Genomic DNA, 20,819 nt, shown 5'->3' on the forward strand with positions numbered 1-20,819 from the left:
TCTCCTTCTTCCTTTTTCACTCGACGGTCACCTTGACGTGGCACCGCTTCCCCCCTGGGTCCCATCCCATCATATACACAATGTCTATACACACACACTTGTTCTCACTCACAGACCCACTGACGGTTTTTCCACGACTCTCAGTCACTTCCAGCACCTGGGGACTGGGAGTGTAAACAGTCGCTCTCAAGGTTGAACCCAGGTGTTTCATTTCCATTCAGGCCCTCATCACACACGCCGCCTTCTCCCTCTGTCTCTGCTTATAACACAGATGGAATAGTCATTAATTTTTAGATTACCTTTTCTTTGTCTTTGTAGATGTTGAGATGCATAAAGTCTACTTTATATGTCTATGAAATAATTATCTCTCAACTCTGTGCACCCGACGTCTTCAAAACAGGATGTTCCATTGATGATTTTTGCCCTACATCATAGCTTTGCTCTTGCCACGACTCTAAAACCCAATATAGCATAATTAAACTAACAAAGTGACATCAATAAAGACAGAAGTGCTCTGTAATTATAGTCTGTGCTAGGACATCATAAGCAGGCAGTGTCATCAACCTAACGAAGGAAATAAATCAATGGCAAACAGACAAAGCCCCGCTTTACGATCCCCTTCTCCTCTGACACACAAAGCCGACCATAAACATGACTAAGGCAAGAGTTTAATGACAATCTTAAAGTTGCAGAGGCCACTAGCTTGTCTTTACTGCTCCTGGCCTGTGATACAATGGGTGTCTTGACACTTTCACCACTTCCTTCCTCTCCTTCATTAGCTGTGCTTCTCTGTGCTTCTCCCGTTAGTCTGCCTTTTCCCTTATCCTTTATATATGGTGTCTGGTCTCCTCACCCTCTGGAGACACATGAGTGGCAGGCCTCCCCCTTAATAACTGTGTATTCCAATTCTGACACAGATGCACAAACACACACACACCCCGACACACACACAAAAAATGTGATATGTTGCAGGATTCAAGATTGTCATTCCCAGGTTGCCTCTTCCTGCCGAGAGCCATGTGGACGGAAAGGGTAAATGTCAGGAATAGATATTTAATTACGCATACTCTGACTCTCACACACACTCTTACGCAGGCATGCTCAAAAACCCGGCATCGAAAGAGCACCCCACGCTGATGGTGTGTGGAGTGTGTAGCTAAATGTCAGAAGATGATGTAAATTCTCATGATTTCTTCCAGATGTAGTTCATCACAACATCAGCGTTAGCCAGATTGAAATCTATTTGCCCCCCATAAACTTGACAGAAAAGGAGGAACATCTGGGCTTATGTGTAGGGAATTGAATCCTACAACTTTATATATCCTATTATTCTCTTTTAAAGAACATGAGTGGCTGATTGGTTATAAATGACTGTTACACTTCAGATAGGTGTTTTATTTACACGACAAACACAGCCCTAATTCAAGATTGTATCCTATTGTTGCTAGACAGTGAAAGGTGGAAAAGTCAGAAGCTAACTTTTGCCTTGCTGTTTCCCTGACTCCCAGCATGAGCTCCTAGGATCCCCTTGCTAAGGTGACAGATAAGTAGTCTCACCGGTATCTCAAATATGTGGGAAATAGTTAATCAGCCAGGTTGGTGCAACAAGCCTGGATACTGGTGTGGGTTGAAAATGCCTCTGCAGAATGGGTGTCAAAGTCATTCACTGTTTCACACTATAGATAAACTTTTTTACGGTTTTAGAAATAGATGATTACAAATCTACTTTTCCCTAAGGTAGAAACAAATGTTTATTAGGTGTGTGTTTATGCCACTCCAAACTGTGTGGAGTTCTTTGAGTCTAGCCAGAATAAGATTTAAAGGTCAATGTGAATTATTGACCTCCTGGGGTCGATTCCCGGCCCAGGTTCTTTCTGCATTGAGTTTGCATGTTCTCCCTGTGCATGCATGGGTTCTCTCCGGTTACTCTGGCTTCCTCCCACAGTCCAAAAACATGACTGTCAGGTTAATTGGTCTCTCTAAATTCTCCTTAGATATGGATGTGTGCGTTCATGGTTGTTTGTCCTGTCTGTCTCTGTGTTGCCCTGCGATGGACTGGCGACCTGTCCAGGGTGAACCCCGCCTTTCGCCCGAAACGTCTCGCTGGAGCCTAACGACAAGGGTGTAAAGAAAATGGATGGATGGATGGATGTTAACATTGTAGAAAGATTCAAGTAATATAAAGACTTAAAATGAAAGAAAACACATTTTAAAGGTTTGCATAACAATATAATTTTGCACACAGACAATACCATATTAGGTCCATATAACTACACAATTGCTACTCAACCATTTGAAGGAGGCTTTCTCTATTTAAACCTCAGACATCTAATCTGAATTGCTTCTGACTGTTGAGGACAAAGCAAGAACCATGAAGGGATAAAATGCGCTATCTGAGGACTTCAGGAAGAAAAATGTGGCAGCTTTAAAGCCTGGTAAGGAATTTAAAAATAATTTGAGGTCAGCTTTGAAAAACCAATATGCCCAGTCCAAGTCAATTCACCCATAGAGCAGAATCAAAGTGCCAAAAGAAATCTCCAAAAACCCTAAAATACAATCAAATAACCTACTAGAGGCTCTTGCTACAGCTGATATGAAAAAGCATGTTTAATGAGAGAGCAACTGTACATGTCTGTTTAATGTCATGGGATATTTATAGGAAATACTTCTTGTCAAATCAAAACCATGAAGGCCAGATAAGTTTTTTGAACAGATGAGCCCAGCACTAATATTTTGACAACAAAACAGAAGACATGGTTTACATAAACCAAATACAGTGAATCTTGGAGGTGGTACATATGTCTTTTCCATTTTTTTAGTGTAGCTAAAATCTTGTGCGTAATTTATGGAGAAGGCAGATCCTTACCCTGTCTCCAAGAGTTCCTCAATGTGGCCAGTATTTCAGTTTCTATGTTTTCCATGACAGAATGAGGTTGAAATCTCAAATGGATAGAACTGATGTACCTGGATGTATGTTGGCCCTGCCTGGTTTCTATTGAAGTTGTGCTTTCTCTCACTTTCTCGCAGTCTCCACGATCTACAGCTATGTCTCAACATGTCCTAGAAAAGAATTTCCTTTTAAAGAGCTTCCTTCCTCTGTCTTTGTTTATAAATCTGAAATCCCTTAGTTGCTTTTTAGCTTAGCTTTGCCACATTTACTGATCAGAAGAATATCAGAATTTTGTGTGTCCGACCACTGGTGAGAATTGACCATTTTATGGATTTAAATTGTATATATATAAAACAAGAAGTCCAGTTTCTCTGTTAATGAGGTTGATAAACCTAATAATTAAAAAAAAAAAATCTGTGATACTCAACCTTTAATATAACATTTCTGTGTGGATCATTTCATATGGAGAGACTGTTTATGTTTTTCACTCTGCACTTCATGGACCAGTGAATTTAGAAAATGAGAAGGCAGCGGCGTTCATGATTAGAGGTGAGCCCCGTTGACTACTTTATGAATGTATTCATACATTCATACATAGAAGGATAGAAAAAGATAAATTCAGTGGATGCCCTGTTGTATTGTGTTTAGTGTCTGGGTATCATGGACCTGAGAATAAAGAAAGTGAAACAGAGTTGGCTTCACCTGTGATTCACTCGTTCCTGCTTTGTGTGTTTGGGAGTGTGTGTAAGGTCCTGGCCCCCGGCTGTGGCATCAGAAACACAGCAGAGGGATCGCAGACATGTGTCAGGTCCGAGGTCAGGGGTCATCATATACAAACATACCCAGAGAAATAGAGTGTTAGACACCATTGAGACCTGTGGGACCACATGACTAACAGAGTTGCAAACACACACAAACCTATGTACAACCTAGCCTACAGTTTTTTTTCTTTTTATCTCTGTTTGCTTCCATTTTTCTGATGAATCAGTGTGAAGAGGCTACAGCATAGCAGAAGCAGCCAGCTAGAAGTAAAACGCAAGGTTTCAATATAACAAGTCACCTATCACAAAACAATTTAATCCATTTCCTCAACTTACCTATTTTTATTGTGCATCCCAATATTTCAAGCCATGAGTTATGCTTCATGACTTTTCTACATGGTGGTACAGGTTTATGAAGTTCTGCTTGGACAGACATCAGTCAGCCAGCTGGTACAACTCATTCAATGGCAGCTGACTGTTTTTATTGGCACATGTTTTAGTAAATCTGTCTGTGGAAAATGTACATCTAATGGCAACGTATTTATACTTTTAATCTTCAAAAAACACAAAGGATATTAAACATGTTTCACTTTTTTAGAGGCTTTATAGCCTTTATAGTGAATTATTTGCTCCACATTGACACTGTTACACACACATTCCCAACTGGAAATGTCCCAGTACAACCACACTCTGATCATTTTACCAGCCGGTGCCTTAATTAGTTTTTTTAAAGCTGGATCATACTGTTTTGTCCCACACACTGCTCTTCTGCAGCCGTTTGATTTCACTCTTAGTTCAGTTTGTAACTCTGTGTGAGCGCTACTACTAATTACCAACAGCAAAGCTGGCTTGGTCTATGTATTATTTTAGTAAGATGAAAGAACTCATGCTGGCATGATATTGTTGTTGGCATACATTATGTTAACTGCTTGCGTTTAATGCCGAAGGTCAAAGATTTTACTCAGTGACATTTACTTTTTTTTAAATTATGTTTACATTTTTTTTTCTTTCTTCTTGACAAATGTCAGTTATCAATTGCCGCTCAAAGCGCTCAATAGTTTGGTTCTTAATTTATTCTAGATGTATAAACAACTAATTTACATTTATCTACTGTGCCGTGCAAAAGTATGAACCTCAAACTTTCATCCAGTGGAGCCAATTTCCTTCATAAAACAAATGAGTAGTCTGCATGTGTACAATTTAATTTAGGTAAATTTCTGTGATGTGAAGGCCTCTGAGGATTGCTGGGAAGAAACACACCAGAGAAGTGTGAAAATTGATGACAATAAAAAAGTTGTTGTTGAAAGAAAGGCATAAAAAGTCATATTTGCATTTTGGAAACCGAAATCTGCATTTAGCATTCCTCCACAACAAAGTTATGGAAGAAAGTACCAGAAGTTGGACTTCACTAAGGTTGTAAAAGACACAGAATTATCCTTCTAATCCAAAGTATTTACCACTCTGTTTTTGTCTAGCCCATAAAATCTCAATAAGACAACAGACGTTGTTGTATTTTCTTCCACCTATCCGTTCTTGTTGCACCAGACTCCTGAGGTGTTGGGATGCATCAGAAAAGAAGCTGCAGTGGGTGTGGTTGAGATGCCGCCGGGGAAAGTCTCTACTGCTTTTGTCTTTGTACTGATGAACTTTTTTGTTATCGTAGAATATGTATTTCTTTGGGGGGGAGTTTTTAAACTTGTGTCTATGTCAAAATGTGAGAGAGTTCAAAAGCTATGAGTAGTGTTGAAAGGCACTATGCATCTTTTATGGTCTGATTTGTCTCATATCATCACCACCTTTAATTATTCAGTAGTCTTGCTGGTCTGTATACCTTAATTTTTGGCACCTTTTGTGTTTACAAAGGTGATTCACAGTGTGATGATGCTTATGCATACTCTGTGTGTGGTATCAGGATTTTACTGACAGAGAAAAAAGCAGCTTTGCTCCAAGCTGGAATCCAAAGCAAGCATTTCAGCAAGGTAACTTCAATATATTTAGTGCTACCTTAAGACTGTATCAGCTTTGCAATTCAAGCAAAGCCTGAAATTCGATTTGATCTGCATGGCCACCATCATTTAGCTACGGTTAATGTCTGTCCTTCTTCCTGCCTTCTATTTGCGCCTGAGCTGCCGCGAGCCCTTGGCTCCAATTAAAGCCATGATGCCTGGCTTTGGTTGGTATGGTGACCAGACAGGGCACAGACAGAGCTGTGATTCCCAGGTGAAAGGTGGGATAGACTTTCTGATTCGCTCCAGCACCCAGATAGAGTTACAGCTCAATTTTAGCCTTTCATCGTCATCGGTCTATCCTCCAGACTAATATGGGACCTAGGAGAAGAAGAGAGAGAAAAAAATAGCTTCATCTTTTGCTCCTCTGTTTTCCTATCCATCTCTCTATTTTTATTCCCTCCATTTTTATTACTCTCTATTTCGAAATACTCAACACCAACCTTGGTAGAGTTATATTGAGGTTGTTTTGTTACAGAGGGGACTTTGAGATTAGCTTTATAACTTGATAGGCTGAAAAGCATCGCTTCTACCTCAGCGGCTCTGTCACTTGGAGAAAGTTGAGTTTTTTGACCTTTATCCTGCTTTCTTTCAGCTTGTTCTTACAGTGTGTGCTTTGTTCTCTCACTTTTTTGTGGACAAGGCAGGATTTGTGAATTAATAATAAGTGGTTCAATAGCTGGCCTTAGCTGTGCTCCGTCACTGGAATCAATAGTGGAAGTTCAGTGGCACTGAGTGCTCTGGAGGAGCGATAAGGAGGGGCTTTATCCAGGTGATCCATATGCTCGGTTTGGCATGTGCCACGATGCGTGGGAAGGAGTGTGTCCTCGATCCATCCTGTTGCTGTACTGATCTCTGGGGGGACACAGTTTGCTTCTTCACATGTTGGTTTTATCATCTGCTGCTATCATAATATTATTTAACAATTCAGCCATTTGTTTAAACAAATGAAAAGAAATGTGTACACATCACTCAGAATGAGCCACTTCTGTTTAAAGTTTTATTTATATATAGTTCTTTTGACTTTAGCTCCATAGTTTAGTGTTTTACTTTCTGCCCTTTCCACTTAATAACCTATAATTTCTATTTAGGCATCAGAGCTTATGCTTCTAAACATCTTGACTGATGTTTATCTTAGGTATTAAACCATATAAAACCCATGACTTTATTTTGAACTTTGCAATTAAATTCCCCTGCTTCGCATTTTAGTAGAAGGCAACACAGTTTTTGCTAATAATGAACAGCTGACCTTTTGTTACTGCAGGCTAGTTCATCTTCCATTTAATTGCATTAGTATTTTTGTACTGTAGAGGAGCTCAAGCTGCTAAAACAGCAACTCTGCGGCATGACGCAAAATAAGGTTGAACGTGATTCCCTGCTGGCCATGCATTATTGAAAATACAAAAACATCCTCTTTACAAAGTGTCATAATAAGGCAGCTGTGCAGAGGTTTGGTTTGCAGTTGCACAGGAGAGGCCATGCTGTAGAAAAGCTACAATCTGATGGCACCTTTATTTACAATGTGCTGAGAGCCACCATGGATGATTTGTGGAGATTAGCAAAGAGGATGTGAGGCATGAATCAGCATCTCTGCAGTCACTTTTTTCCCTTTTAATACATGAAAATTAAAGAAAATGAAAAAGCATTCACAACACACATGATAGAAAAACCTATTTAGGTACAAAGCTACAAATCCTCAGCAATTCAGTTCAGCGTTTTGTGATCAAAGTGTGCCGTTAAATTGCCTTAAGAAGACACCTTATTAGATTATAGATTGAACATAATTTAATTTCAGTATAAATTCTGTTTTTCTATGAAAGCTTCAAAGGTTTGTTGAAACATCAGAGAATAAACAAAATCCTTTATCCTACGGAAAACTCCAGACTGGTCAGGAAGAAAGTTGTGGAAAAGTTTAAAACGAAGTTCGCTTATAAAATACTGTCCCAAGCTTTGAACATCTCCACTTTCAATGCGTCAATAATCAGAGCAGCGGTCAAACAGAACTATGCAAACTCCAGAGGAGCTGAAACTTTTTCAAAGCTCAGATGAAAGAATCTGCAAACAGGACAATTAAAAGTTGTGAGATCCACAAATCTGACTTGAACAAAGTCACAAGAAGAAAGCAAAACATAAAACGTCCTGGATGTTTTTAAGGTACGCAGCTGTTTTGTAGACACATCAAACATGTGGGAGCAGGTGGACCAGTCAGGTGACAATAAAACAAACAGATAAATAATTTGGGGATGACATCCTGCTGTACGGATGATTCTTCAGCAGGAATTAGAAAAAGTGTTTTGAAAAAGCATGTCTGGGGTTTAATACAGGACAATTCTTAATAAAAGCCTGTCAGAGTATGCAAAAGATTTGAGACTGCAGATAGAAGATCACTACCCTCAGACGGTTTGGTCCAAACATTATTCATGCGTTACACCGGCCCAGTCAGATTCTCTGAAGCAATCATTTTCCCTCCACTGACATTTCTGACTCATTGCATTGGTCATGAAATCCCATTAAAATACGATAAAATCTTTAGTTGATAAAATGTGAAAAAATTCAAGGCCTTTATTTTGCATTTCTGAGGCACCGTATGATGAACAGTATCAACATTTCAACCCAGCACATTGTATGTCCTCGTCCCACACAGTCCCACCTGCAAACAGACATTGACAGCATGCATTTCAAGTGAATAACAAATGACCTGCGGGCCACAACTTTTACAAACTGTGAAATTCAAATTTGCTGTCACAGAAGTTGTACATCATGACTGCACATAGTCCTTACTGCTCTGTGTGTGATAGTATGCATTGACACAGAGAATGGAGAGCTGTAACCACTGTATGACATGGGCTATTTATAAATACCATCCCAGCCTCATCCACTGGCAGCAGCTGAGAGCTTCAAGTCTGAGTAGTGATGGCAGCCTCCCTGAAATGTGCATGAAACCAGCTTAGTGCTATCAGCGCGGCATCACCGCCAGTCACCAGCCGCCCTCTCGTTCTGCCTGGCTGCTGGGGACCAGATAAGACCCCCGCCTCCCTCCCCCTACCGCTTCCATTCGCTTCATGTTGCCCCCCCACCCACAACAATTCACCCGCCCTACACACACCAATTCACCCTTATCCTCTTTACAAGGTCTTCTAGGGACAGAGACACTGATGTGTAGCTACAACCGTAATTTATATTCTTTGTAAATTGTCTGTGATTTTTTCATTGAGATAAGTGTGGAGGGAACATCTGTTTCCTGCTGGAAGGCAGGGGGCTGGGGCTGGAGTTCTGTGGCAATTGTAGGCAGTATAGATAGAGAGAAAAGGGAGGAGTGCGATCTGTCTTCCTACTCTGAATTACAACTCCAATGGCTCCGCTACCCTCTCATCATTACTATGGTATTTAGTTCAACACGCTGGGTAAACAAACATTGAGCTCCATCTGCACAGCCTTGGAAATCAGTATGTTTCAACATGTTTGGCAAACTTAACTTGATGATTCACTGGACTAATTTGTGTCAGTTGTTGTTTTCTTTCCTAATTCTTTCAAATATTATGTACATAATAAAAGTGATTCTGTTAAATTAAACAGTACACACCGGGCAACCTAACTTTTTTTTTTTTTAAGTGAAAGAGTCTATGTGATGAGATTTTAAAAGATGGCGCAAAACCTATTTCAACTGAGCCCGACTTACGCACCACATTTCCCCTTACATCCTTAATTATCATATACCATTAGGCATTCACGACTGAGAGTTGAGGCCACTCTAGACCAAAGTACTAGGAACTGTGGGCATTGCAGTGACCAGGTGCTGAGGCCTCATTTGCAGTCAAAAAGGAAGCCGACCGGCAGCGTCTCGACGTACGAGCTCTGGCAGGGAGGGAGTTGGCGAGCTCCGGAGCAGTGGAGACGATGAATCTCAATCTCGAGCCCGTGGCAGATTTACATTTAAAGTAGTTTTAGCGAACGCCCCACTTCCTGATGCATGCTTTGGCAGGACTGAAAGGAGCAGCTTATCTGCGAGTCATCAATTGCACGTGATACGTTCGGATAGGCGCTCCCAATGTGAAGCCGGCACCTCTCTACTTGCACGTCTACAACTCACAGATGATGTGCCATCTAATAGAGCACCATTGCTTGCGATGTAATTACATTAGGTGTGAAATATCGCTGGTCGGTTTTGACAGCTGGAGATGCGCACATTTATTTTCACATGGGTGATCTATATTTCACCCGTGATTGACAGAAACAGAAATGATCAACATCACTGCTTTATTTATGTTTTCTCATTTTACCTGTTACTACATTGAGCAGGGTGACTGGAAACTTTGTGCATATCTCTAAAAGGCTCTGTCAGGAGTTTTCAAGAACAAATTTGTCACTCAGAATGACACTTAGTGGCACTGGGGTGGAGCTTCATATATACAGTATATATACAGTAGATATATATATTTGCGACTGACCATGAAAAAATCGGGAACAATTTTCCTTTGAGTTGTTTACAGATTGTGAGAGGGCATATTCTTAGCTTTCTAATGATATCAAACATAATTGAAGTAATAATATTAAAAAAAACACTGAAAAATATGTGGCAATTTGAACGTTGGCACTCTGCAAACAAAATTAGTGAGAAAACAGGCCTGAAAGTTTCTGAAGAATTATCCCTCTAGTACTTTATACCTGGTAAAGTACCTGGTGGGGTTAGAAAAGGCTGTTCATTTACGTTACGTTGCAATATTATGCATGCATGTGGCACATCACTCACATACCAACAGATTTTTTTTTTTTTTATACTTCGCAGATTTTGGATCAAAATCTGATATAAGACCGTATTCTTTTAAACTTCCTGATCACGATCAGTTTCTTGCAAGAGGCAAGAAACTAGAGGAGACAATTGATTGAATGCTCCATTTAAACTCAAACCGGTTGTTAATCATCAAATAAAAAGTTTAAGACCGATAGCCTCATACTTGAAAATCCTCTGAAATATCTGCCTTTCATGCAATACTCTGCTAGGCATTCACATTTTCATGACCCCTTGATAGCAAAAGCAAGGCTTTTTATGTTTTAACATGACAGGATTGTTGAGATCCAGAAGGCGTCTTGCAAAGCACCTTCACTTCTAGGGTTGAATGCTGCCAGGCAGTCATTTTTAATTTCTTAAAAATTGAGTGGTGAACCCCAAACAAACTTCACCTGTGGTGTGCCTGAGGATCCAGCAGGATGTCTGTGAAGACAGAGAACAAATTGTAATCTGTCAAAATAAGCCCTTTACTGGTGCAGGCTGAGCTCAAGAATCATGAGACAGCATCTGTAATGAAAGGACAAAAAAAAAAAAACATGATTAAAGGCTATGTGTGTAAACTTGCTCCTTTTGACCTAAAAAGGGAGTAATCAAGAAGGAACACTGAATGCTTTGCTTAGAAAAAAGTTTATTCTGGACTTTGCTGATGGCTTCCAACGCTGCTGGCATGACGAGGAGATCCCTCTGGAGATCATTTCCTTGCATCATAGTCGAGGAGGCTCCATTGTTATCTGTGAGCTTTTTGCATCAGTGGAACAATGCAGCTTCAAGTTGCATCACACCTCAGCTGGGTATGTGGAGATGACATTTCTCTGGACTGAGGGTCCTCATCTGTGGCGCCATCCTACACCACAATGCTGCAGTTCTGACAAATGACTTCTTCCAGGAAAACAACACTTCTCTAATAATAAATCATTAGAGGTAGACGTGTTATATCTTTCATAAAGCCATCTTCACCATATGGATCAGTGTCGCAACGAAGCGGGAAAAATTCACATGCTTGACTGGGTGTTAGAAGAATTCAACAAAAATGGAGGGTGAATCTACTTCTCGATCATTTTTGGACACTTAGTTTGGATTTTTCATGGTTATTCTTTAAAACTTTTGATCAGATGATTAACAGCTTGTTACCACTGAAACATATTTTCAATAAATCACTTTGTTGTCTCTTACATTTCGTCCTTTACCATTTTGATACCCAGCTTAAAATTTGGTTCAAATCCAGCAGGTTAGAAGGGAAATTAAAATCTTTTAATCAGGGGTTTATGCACTGATAAAATTATGACCATTCAGGTAAAGTAAAAAATACTTTTTACCTCTTCATGGCACCCATTTAGGTATTGGAATTCATCTGGCAGGGAGTAAAGTTTGTTTCCAAAGAGGTTGATGTGCTAGAAACTGAAAAACTGTGCAAATATAAAGTTTTGAGGAAGTGTAGGTGGGATGATGTTACCTTTTACAAAGCAAAAATTGTTCATGAATGATTTGAGGAGCCCAACAGGTTTAATTGTTGACTTGGCCTTTAAATTTCACAGACCTTTATCCAATCTGAGCAACTGTGCAATGTGCCTCAATGGGTCAGGGCTGTGTTGGCAGCAAAATGGGACGCAGCTTACTGCCGTGTGGTTGATCATAATTTTATGTTAGTTATTTGTTCCCACAATTTCCTCCCACTTTATAATATGCTTAGTTGGTTTTTACAGGGGGAACGCATACCATTAAAAAAGACTGACTTTTGGACTTGCCTCATTAAACCAATCTGGATAATCATTTTGTCTTTAGCCAGGAGAATGTGCCATCCACCTCTTCCAGAGAGATAGGTCTGACAACAGAGCATGTTTTATACTGTGTGATTATCCCTCACAGATGTATCTGTGTGCTGACTGCTTCTAAAGCATGATTGTACAGAAGAAGCTTTACAGTTAAGTCTTACAAGCCATTTGTGAATGTGGAGCTTAAAAACATTTTTGAAAGTAATCCACCAGTTTTTTGTCTTACAACTATTGTTCATACACTGTATGTAAGTTTAGAGCTTGTCCATTTTGGCCCATTGTTGTTTTATCCTTCACAAATTAATCATTCTAGGTCTATTTCATATTGTCAATGATTTTACAACATGCCAAAAACATCTGCATTCCCACACATATTATATAATGTATGATCAAAAGTGTTGTAAAAAGCGCCTTGAGACTTTTTTTATATGCAGCTTTGTCTTGATACAAAGCTTCTTATATGGTGTTTGCTCACCCTTTGCAGCCACAACAGCTTAATCCTTCTGAGAAGGCTGTCTTCAATGAGTGTCTTGTGAATAAATTTTGACCATTCTTCCAATGGAGCACCTTAGAGGTCGGACACTGATGTTGGATGAGAAAGCCTGGCTAGCAGTCTCCACATTTATTTATCTCAAAGGTTTTTGCTGGAACTTAATCCAATTTCAGAAAACAACAACAACAAACAATAATGCCATCTGCACCAAACTTTACAATAATAATATTAATGTCATAAACCTAGCAACTGCAAAACCCAGACTCATCCATTGGGTTGCCAGACAATGAGGTGGGATTCATCACCATCTTCACTTCTCTAAAGTCCAGTGGTGGTATAGTTTATGCCACTTCATTTGAAGCTGGTACTTAAACTCATGCTACACCATGCAGATGCTCTGTCTACGCTTATGAAAATTCATTCACCTCCTCATATCTTAGAAAAACTGCAACGGACAACCAGCTGACCTACAAGTTGATTAAATTCATTTATTTTATTTTTCAGTCAATTAATTCAAATATGTACCTACTTCAGGGAATTCCTTAGCTCCACATAAAGTTTTTGGGTTTTCATTTTGTGATTGTTAAACATGGAAAAAACACTGTGATTGTCATTGCAACATACACACCACACAAAAGAGAGAAGCATCAAAAACAAGGCATATTTCATAGTCGTAACAGGATTTGATGTCTCACAAAATATGCTTTATTTCTTTACACTTAGACCCACATAAAATGCATTTTTAGATACGCCAACCACATGGCAAAACAGGAACCAGCATGACAGCAGCTGTAAATGAATACATCCACATTGAATTTTCTTTTTTTTTTCTCCCATAATTCTGGCATGAATCACCAGTGTTTTTCCACCAACCTTTTTCTTTAACAGATTTGTTTTCCTGTCTCTGTTTATGATTTTCTTCATCTTATATTCTCTATTTGTGCCTTAAGACTGTAAAGCCGAGATTTTATACAGTTTCCTTTTTTTTTTTTTTTTTTGCAATCGCTCCCTTGGTCTTACTGTGCTACCGATTCTAAGCACGTCAACTGCCTCATAAAAAAACCTGTACCCTCCTTTGACTTTTTTTTTTCAAATGAACAAATCTGATTGAGCGAATGTCATTACCTGAGTAAATGAATGTTTCCTAAAGGAGTGGACAAGGCCTAACACCGTCCTGAGGGTAAATCTTATTATCGCAGAAAAGTTCAAAGGAGGAAAAGGAAAGGCGGATGTGGAACACTTTGACAGAAGCCTGCATTTCCATATTAATCTGCTACATTTCAGTATCTGAGACAAAAGGGCCACCTGTCAAGCTTTTTACAAGAACACAGCTTTTAGCTTTCCTCTCATGTATAAATATGTGTAATTCTGATAAAATTAATTGAAACGCCTAAGTAAACAGTAGTGGGAAAGAATTGGAAGAGAAAAAGAGCGAGACCACAAGAGGGAGAAGAGATGCATTATGTTGACAAAGCAAGACTTTTTAACTGGTCTACCATCCTGCCCAGAGTGGACGCCTAGGCTGTCTTTAAGTTCAAAGTGCCTTGAATCGTAAATAGTGTCTACCAAATGCTCCCTCCAAAATAGCTGAGCGAATAAGTTTTTGCACCGAGCCGATAAATGCGGCATTGAGCCTTTGACACCGAAGCCTCACCCCAATTTCCAGTGCTCTGGAGGAGATCAGATAGCCCTATGTCATTTGATTTTCTACCTTATCTCATCTGCGCCCATCTTTTTGTCTCATGCTGGGCTACATTTTAAGAAGCTCACACTTCTCATAACTTTTTGAAGGACAAAAACGCAGAATGATAATGTAATAAATAATACCATCAAACTTTTTAGATGGGTCACTTTCAGGTTCGATTGATCCCAAGTAGAGATGTTGGAGTCTGAACTCGGTAGCTTTTATGGCAACTCGAGCAATCTGGGATGCAAATCCTTAGGAGAGCATGTGCTGATTGTAACAGTCTGCAAAAATCCCTGCTGCTATTTATGATCACTGCCCCACTATGGATGACATTAGGGATCCTGCAAAGTAGAACATGATTTATATTTTGTGTACATCCCAGCCTTTGAGTGGTAGAGTACAACTTCTCAAGCATGACCAATAAAAATGTCTTCCTAATAGCTGTTTTCTGCAAAGTATTCAAAGCTCAAAGCAAGAGGCGAGGGGAAGATGGCAGGAAAGAGGGGAGGTGTGGGTGAGTTGAGGTGAGGGATCCTGAGACAGATGAAACAAGAGGGAGGGGTGAGAGAACAGAAAAGAAGTCGGCGCAAGGGAAAAGACGGAGACGTTCCCTGGTGCACAGCCTGAGCTGACTGACGAGAAGGAGAGAGGGGCTGTGGGGAGGGGAGAGAGAGGCATGGAGATCAGCACAGAGTGAGCGCATCAGTGTATGAGTGGCGTCTCTCATTAGAAGGTGCTGTCAGGGGCCACAGAGCGGGGGCCGCGGGGACCCCCCCTCCTCCTTCTCCTCCTCTTCCCACCGGCCCCCAAGATCCGGCAAGAAAAAAAAAGATTGATGAGTGATTCTAAGATAAACACACGCCACGGCCCCCAAAGGCAGCCCTGCAAAATGATGCATGCAGGGTTATAAATAAACGTTGTGAAAAAGAAAATGTTACAGTAAACAACAAAACAATGCAAAACAACGGCTCTTATTTTTTTATTTATTTTTTGTTTATTGCTACAGAAAGCACAAATCAACCCGTTTTTTTCTCTACTTTGATGTGTTTTTCTAGTTGTTTGAGTTTGTGGGTTTGTGTGTTTCTGGAGGAGAGGAGGGGTTGTTGTGTACATGCACATTGTCTATACGTGGGAGAACTGAGCGGAGGGCTAACACGGCTTACCAGCTGCCTGAACGCTTAAGCCTCCCTCAGCTACCCAGCCTTCTCAGCAGCTTGGGCAGGTGTCTTTCCTTCTCACTCACTTCGCAGGAGCAACAATGACATAAATCTTTCTTTCTGAGTAAGATCCAAACTGTAAATAGTTGTGTGTGGTGAGTCTACATTTGCCATAGTTGTTTTTGCACAAACTTTTGCAGTTGGTTTTGGAGACAAAAAAACAGGTCTTGCCACAATCAAGCTTTTTTTTTTCAGTAGACATGCTTTAGACTGATAGTTCACAACCATTTTATGGCATTCAGCCCTTCAGTAGATTAGATTTTTTTTCTTTCTCTCTTCAAATCATATATAGCAGCAATTGATTAATTAAATCAGTTTTTACAAAGGTCATTTTCCTGAAATAAAGGTCAACCCAATACCAAACATTGAAGAACATCATGTAACTTTTTGGGTGCTTTATTTTTGAAAAATTAAAAATGTATCCAACAATGTACATCAATAAATCATTTTGTAAAATATCAAGATTTATCATATCAATAATTTCTCTATGATGTGCTCTCGTTTTGTATGGTGCGTATTTATTAGGACAAACAGGTAAGCATTTAGTGTGATGAAAGGGTCCATTTTTATGCACACTATGAGTATCCCAAGCAGTTTGATAATTATTACCTGAATTATTCAGACAATAGATGGACTATATTGCTGTTGGAGCTACAGAAGGCATTCAACGTGCTAATATGTGGGTCAGATAAAGGTTTCCCAGCATAGCGCGAGTTGAGGTAATGATTTTTAGTCAGATCATTGCTGTGACTTTTGATAGGCACTTGCAAAACTTCTGCATCAACAGAGGTTAATGTTGGATATGTATAACAACATATAGCACTTATTCCACAGAGCTTTTCAACATATCTAAAGAATCCAGCAGTTTGGATTAGCTGCAAATCAAATTATGAGTACTGCAGAAAAACATCTGACACTGATGGTAGATAAGGTGTTATTTAGTTAAAGCTGTAGTAGCACCAAGAGTTATGGATACAATAACCATTTGCAATCAATCACATGTGAGGATCTTTTAGAAATTCACTCAACTTTTAAACTCCATGTAAAGATTCTCTGTTGCTGAAGTTTTGAATCCATGAATTTTGTACTTTTCTGTGGCAGCAGCGCTGTTCTGCCATGCCAACCAAATCATCCCAATGGCTATACTGGTGACTATCTCCAGCGGTTATTGGGAAATAGACATTCTACATTTGCAGTGATAGGTCACCAATCCATCTAAAGGCCCAACCAAATGATCATTTTGTTAACTTTCTTTTCCATTTCCAGAGTCTGGATGTATTTCTCACCAGCAATACTTTTATCTGTGCTAATGAAATAAAAAAAAGTCTTCTTGCAGATTAAACATACCAAAAAAAGAACGTTAAAGGTTTCTGTTCTGTAGCACACACTTCTAAATTATTTGCAGAACATGTTTCTGTGTATTTGTCTTTCTGACAGTGTACATCTCATGCACATCCAATTGTTGATGCTGAAAGGATGTTGTATAAGTCTGTCCCCGCTGAAAGATTGTATATCTTCTCTCAAGTCAATGCATGCATTTGTGTTGAATGATGGGGGAGCCTGAAAATATGCAATATGAATTGATTCGAAGTGATAACACAAAGCATTTCTGCAAAACAGGCAAATACCAATACACACAACTGTATCCACCGTAACTGCATGCTACTTGTTGAAAAAGGCCATACATATTTTATGTTACACTTTCTGTTAATGTTGAGCACAGAATGCAAAATGTTTCTATTACAAATCTACTGTAAGTGGAAAGGCAAATTATCATCAAACAGTTACACTATATCATGGTGAAGCAACAGGCTGTGGTCTGGTGGAGGGAGAATGAATTATGAATGGACTGTGGGAGAGAATCTTCTCTTTTCCCTGTGGATTTCCAGCACCATTCAGGTTGGATGAATGAGAGATAATGATGGAACCTCACTCCTCCACACTTTTCTGCCACTAGCCTTTATATAATTTACCCTGCAATGAATCGCACTGTAACTTCTGGCAGGGCACACACTCTAAAAATGCAGAGGAATGCTTTGTTCGTTGTCAGACCGTGAATACCAATGCCGAGAATCTCCATGAAGAATTCTTGTCATCTAGGTTTCTGGTACATTTTCTGCAGGGTGGAAACTTGTGTCAGATCTTGTTGCTCGTCTCTGAAGTGAGTTCCTTGGTTGTGCTGTACTTTGCCTATCCTCTTATCTCATTTAATCTCTCTCCTTTGTGGTTCCAGGCCGCAGAATGGGTCGATGATACTGTACAACAGGAAGAAGGTGAAGTACAGAAAGGACGGCTACTGCTGGAAGAAGAGGAAAGATGGGAAGACCACGCGAGAAGATCACATGAAGCTGAAAGTGCAGGGAGTTGAGGTGAGTGGGGTAGTTTGAGGAGGGGTGGGGGAAACTAAATGTGAAAGGAAAGGATGGGGCAAAGAGTTGGGGTGAGAGCCAACGTTCATTCTGACACAGACAAACGAAGGCCTACACTGACTTCTCCCCTGGCTGTAACGGAGACAGTCGCATGGTGCAGTAGACACATTTCTCCAAGGAACCACACCAAGAAACAATGCAGCACAACAATAGTTTTCCCTGGGAAGCCAGTGGAGTGGAACCGATTGTTTGTACCTTATTAAAGCTGTGGTTGTTGCCTTTGCTCCAGAGAGCCTACATTAATCTTGCTGGCTCAAAGCAGCACTGTAGAGCAAGTGTTCCCTCACCTCAGACAAAGTCACTGCCCACACCAGCTCCTGACATAAAACGGCCATTTGTATCATTCTCCACTCACCTGTAGAACCTGCAGTGGCGTTTATGCAGCGTTTAAACACGGGTTGATGTAGGAGCTGTTAATCAGACACAAAGACTCATTGTTGTACTTTTAAAGCATTCAGCAGAACCAAAGTCTAGATTCAGGTTTGTTACTGTTACTGACAGATTTAGTAACAAGCAATAAAACCAGAAGAACAAGAGTTGAGGGATTGAGATAAGAGAGGTTTGGGATTTTTGATTTCCATTCAGAAAAAACTCAAACACAAAGTATACAGCCATGGTGCACACATCGGGGAGTCATGTTGTGTGTCTTTGTCACACTGAGTGACAAAGACAAAGCTTGGGCTTTCTACCTTCAGGGGTTTTGCTCTCCATTTTGTCTCTGTCTCCTCTGCATATTTGTCACTTCAAGAAAATGGCCTCTTTATTCGCGCAGAACTCATCTGCGGAGTTCTGATAACCTGCTCAGACTGCACACATCTATCCTGTTGGACTATGACAAATAATTTTAGCTAGTGAAGATTCTAGTTAGACGGGTGATTTTATTATACTGTCATTAATATACAATGGTTGATGGTTCGGATATTCCTTAGACAGTCAGTTTTGATGGATTACAAAAGTGTTTTTATGTAGTGATTGTTGTTCTTGAGTGAACCTCCAGATCTTTGAATGCATTGAGCTGCCCAACTTTCATGTTTGCTCTTGAGCAGCTAGATGCATAGCTCGTGATGTTCAGAGGCAATACTTTCTGTCACTTTTTGTTAATATCCACAAGTTTTGATTTCAAACAAAAGTACACTTATTTAGCAAATGTCATTTCCACTGTGTTACTCTAGATATTAATTTCTGGTTAACTGATGCCTTTGAAAGTTTTTCACGGTGGCTCTTTTCAGATTTTTTTTTTTTTTTTGCTTTACTCAACTTGCTCATTACTAATAGTACAGTGAGTTTCAGTGTCATGCAAGCACAAGGTTGTGCCCTGTACCATAGCTAGTTTTTGTTTTTGGCAACTGTAATTACTGTTAAAATCATTGGGTAACATTCCTTAAGGTAAAATCTTTTAGCATTATTCACCTTTGGTAAAAAGGTACTTCAGTCTGTCACTGTTTTACTTCTATCAATTACTGGTTATTTTTTCTACCTCATCTTATAGTTGTTGTTTTTTTTGTTCTCAAAATGTGTCTGCCCAAGAAAAGCTTAGGACATGTACTGTATTGCATCCAAACAGGTTGAATTAGGCAGGTTAATTAACTTTTTTAGAAACTTTATCCATAAAGGTGCCATTATTTTACATTTGAAAGGCAACCTTCAAATGCCCTTAGGATCCTTTGGCTGGATATCTAATGACTACAGCAACAAGTTGAGGCACTTTAACAGCTTATATTAGTAAAAGCTAAACAGACAATGGTCCACAACTCTTCCTGGAGATACTAGATGCTGCTGCATAGAGGGTTGGAAAAAAAAACTGTAAACTGAGAAACTTTTAGGGCAAATTTTAAGATTTTCCTTCAATGGGAAGGTAATGTGACTGCTATGGGGCCCTTTTAGGATGTTAGATGCACTTTTACCTTTGTTTGTTGGAAATGGTTATTTATAATGAATGCATCTCCCCTCACTTTAAACTTAACGGTAAAAACAGTTTTGTCACCGATCCCTTAGTACTTTTACCCCCCGATCTTGGTGTTGCAATCAATTAGAGTTTATGTTAGCAGATAAGAAAAAGGACCTGCTACATTCTGTCAGTCCTAACTTTTCACTCAAACTGTTATACAGCTAAGTATAGCTGAAATAGCAGCACAAATGTTCTCTTTAATTAATGTGAGTGACAATTTTGTCAGCTGATGTGCTTAAACAGGATCAGGATTTTATCAAAGAGGAACACCAGCCTTGTAGTGCTATAATTAAAACTGCAGTCTTATCCGGGCTCTTTTCACTCCAAATTTCAGTCTCATTTTTCTTTTTGACAACTAAAGCAGGGTATATTTTGATTGAGAGCAGCTTCACTAAGAATCCAACAAATTAAAATGCAGTTTATGTGAAAACAGAACAAGACAAGATTCGACAGACGTAAATAGGATGACAAAGGCCAACTTACTAAATAAATAATTGATATGTAGTTTGCACACTACTTATGTAATTTATTAAATTAAATATGTTGGTAATGATAATTTCAAGAGGTCTCCTGTAAGGATAATTTGAGCCATCCTTCTCTGCTCCAGTGTTCTGGAGTTCCTTTCCATGTTTTCTGATCTTCATTTCCTTCCATAAATTTTCAGTCTTGCTTTCTTTTTGTGAAACACAACTCTAGACATTGAAATCTGATGGTATTCAAGTAATTTGTTATTTGGAAGAATCCTAACATTTCGATACGTAACATTAGGTAATGTTGTTTAAATTTTAAAATGATTGGGTTCTTCCTTTTAGTTCTTGCAAAGATGT

The 20,819-nt window shown here is 39.5% G+C and overlaps 1 protein-coding gene across 10 annotated transcripts in view; it reads left to right on the plus strand.

Annotated features, from left to right (window-relative positions):
- The window catches only part of camta1a (calmodulin binding transcription activator 1a), a 393,254-nt gene that overhangs the window by 197,624 nt on the left and 174,811 nt on the right, over positions 1–20,819 (plus strand). For all 10 annotated transcript variants that reach the window (XM_032584958.1, XM_032584865.1, XM_032584530.1 and 7 more), the window contains one exon: positions 17,849–17,984. In XM_032584958.1, the coding sequence (XP_032440849.1) occupies positions 17,849–17,984 (136 nt within the window). The remainder of the gene's footprint in view (positions 1–17,848; positions 17,985–20,819) is intronic.

This window comes from Xiphophorus hellerii, chromosome 1, assembly GCF_003331165.1.
Source record: "Xiphophorus hellerii strain 12219 chromosome 1, Xiphophorus_hellerii-4.1, whole genome shotgun sequence".
In the NCBI taxonomy this organism is placed as follows: Eukaryota; Metazoa; Chordata; class Actinopteri; order Cyprinodontiformes; family Poeciliidae; genus Xiphophorus; species Xiphophorus hellerii.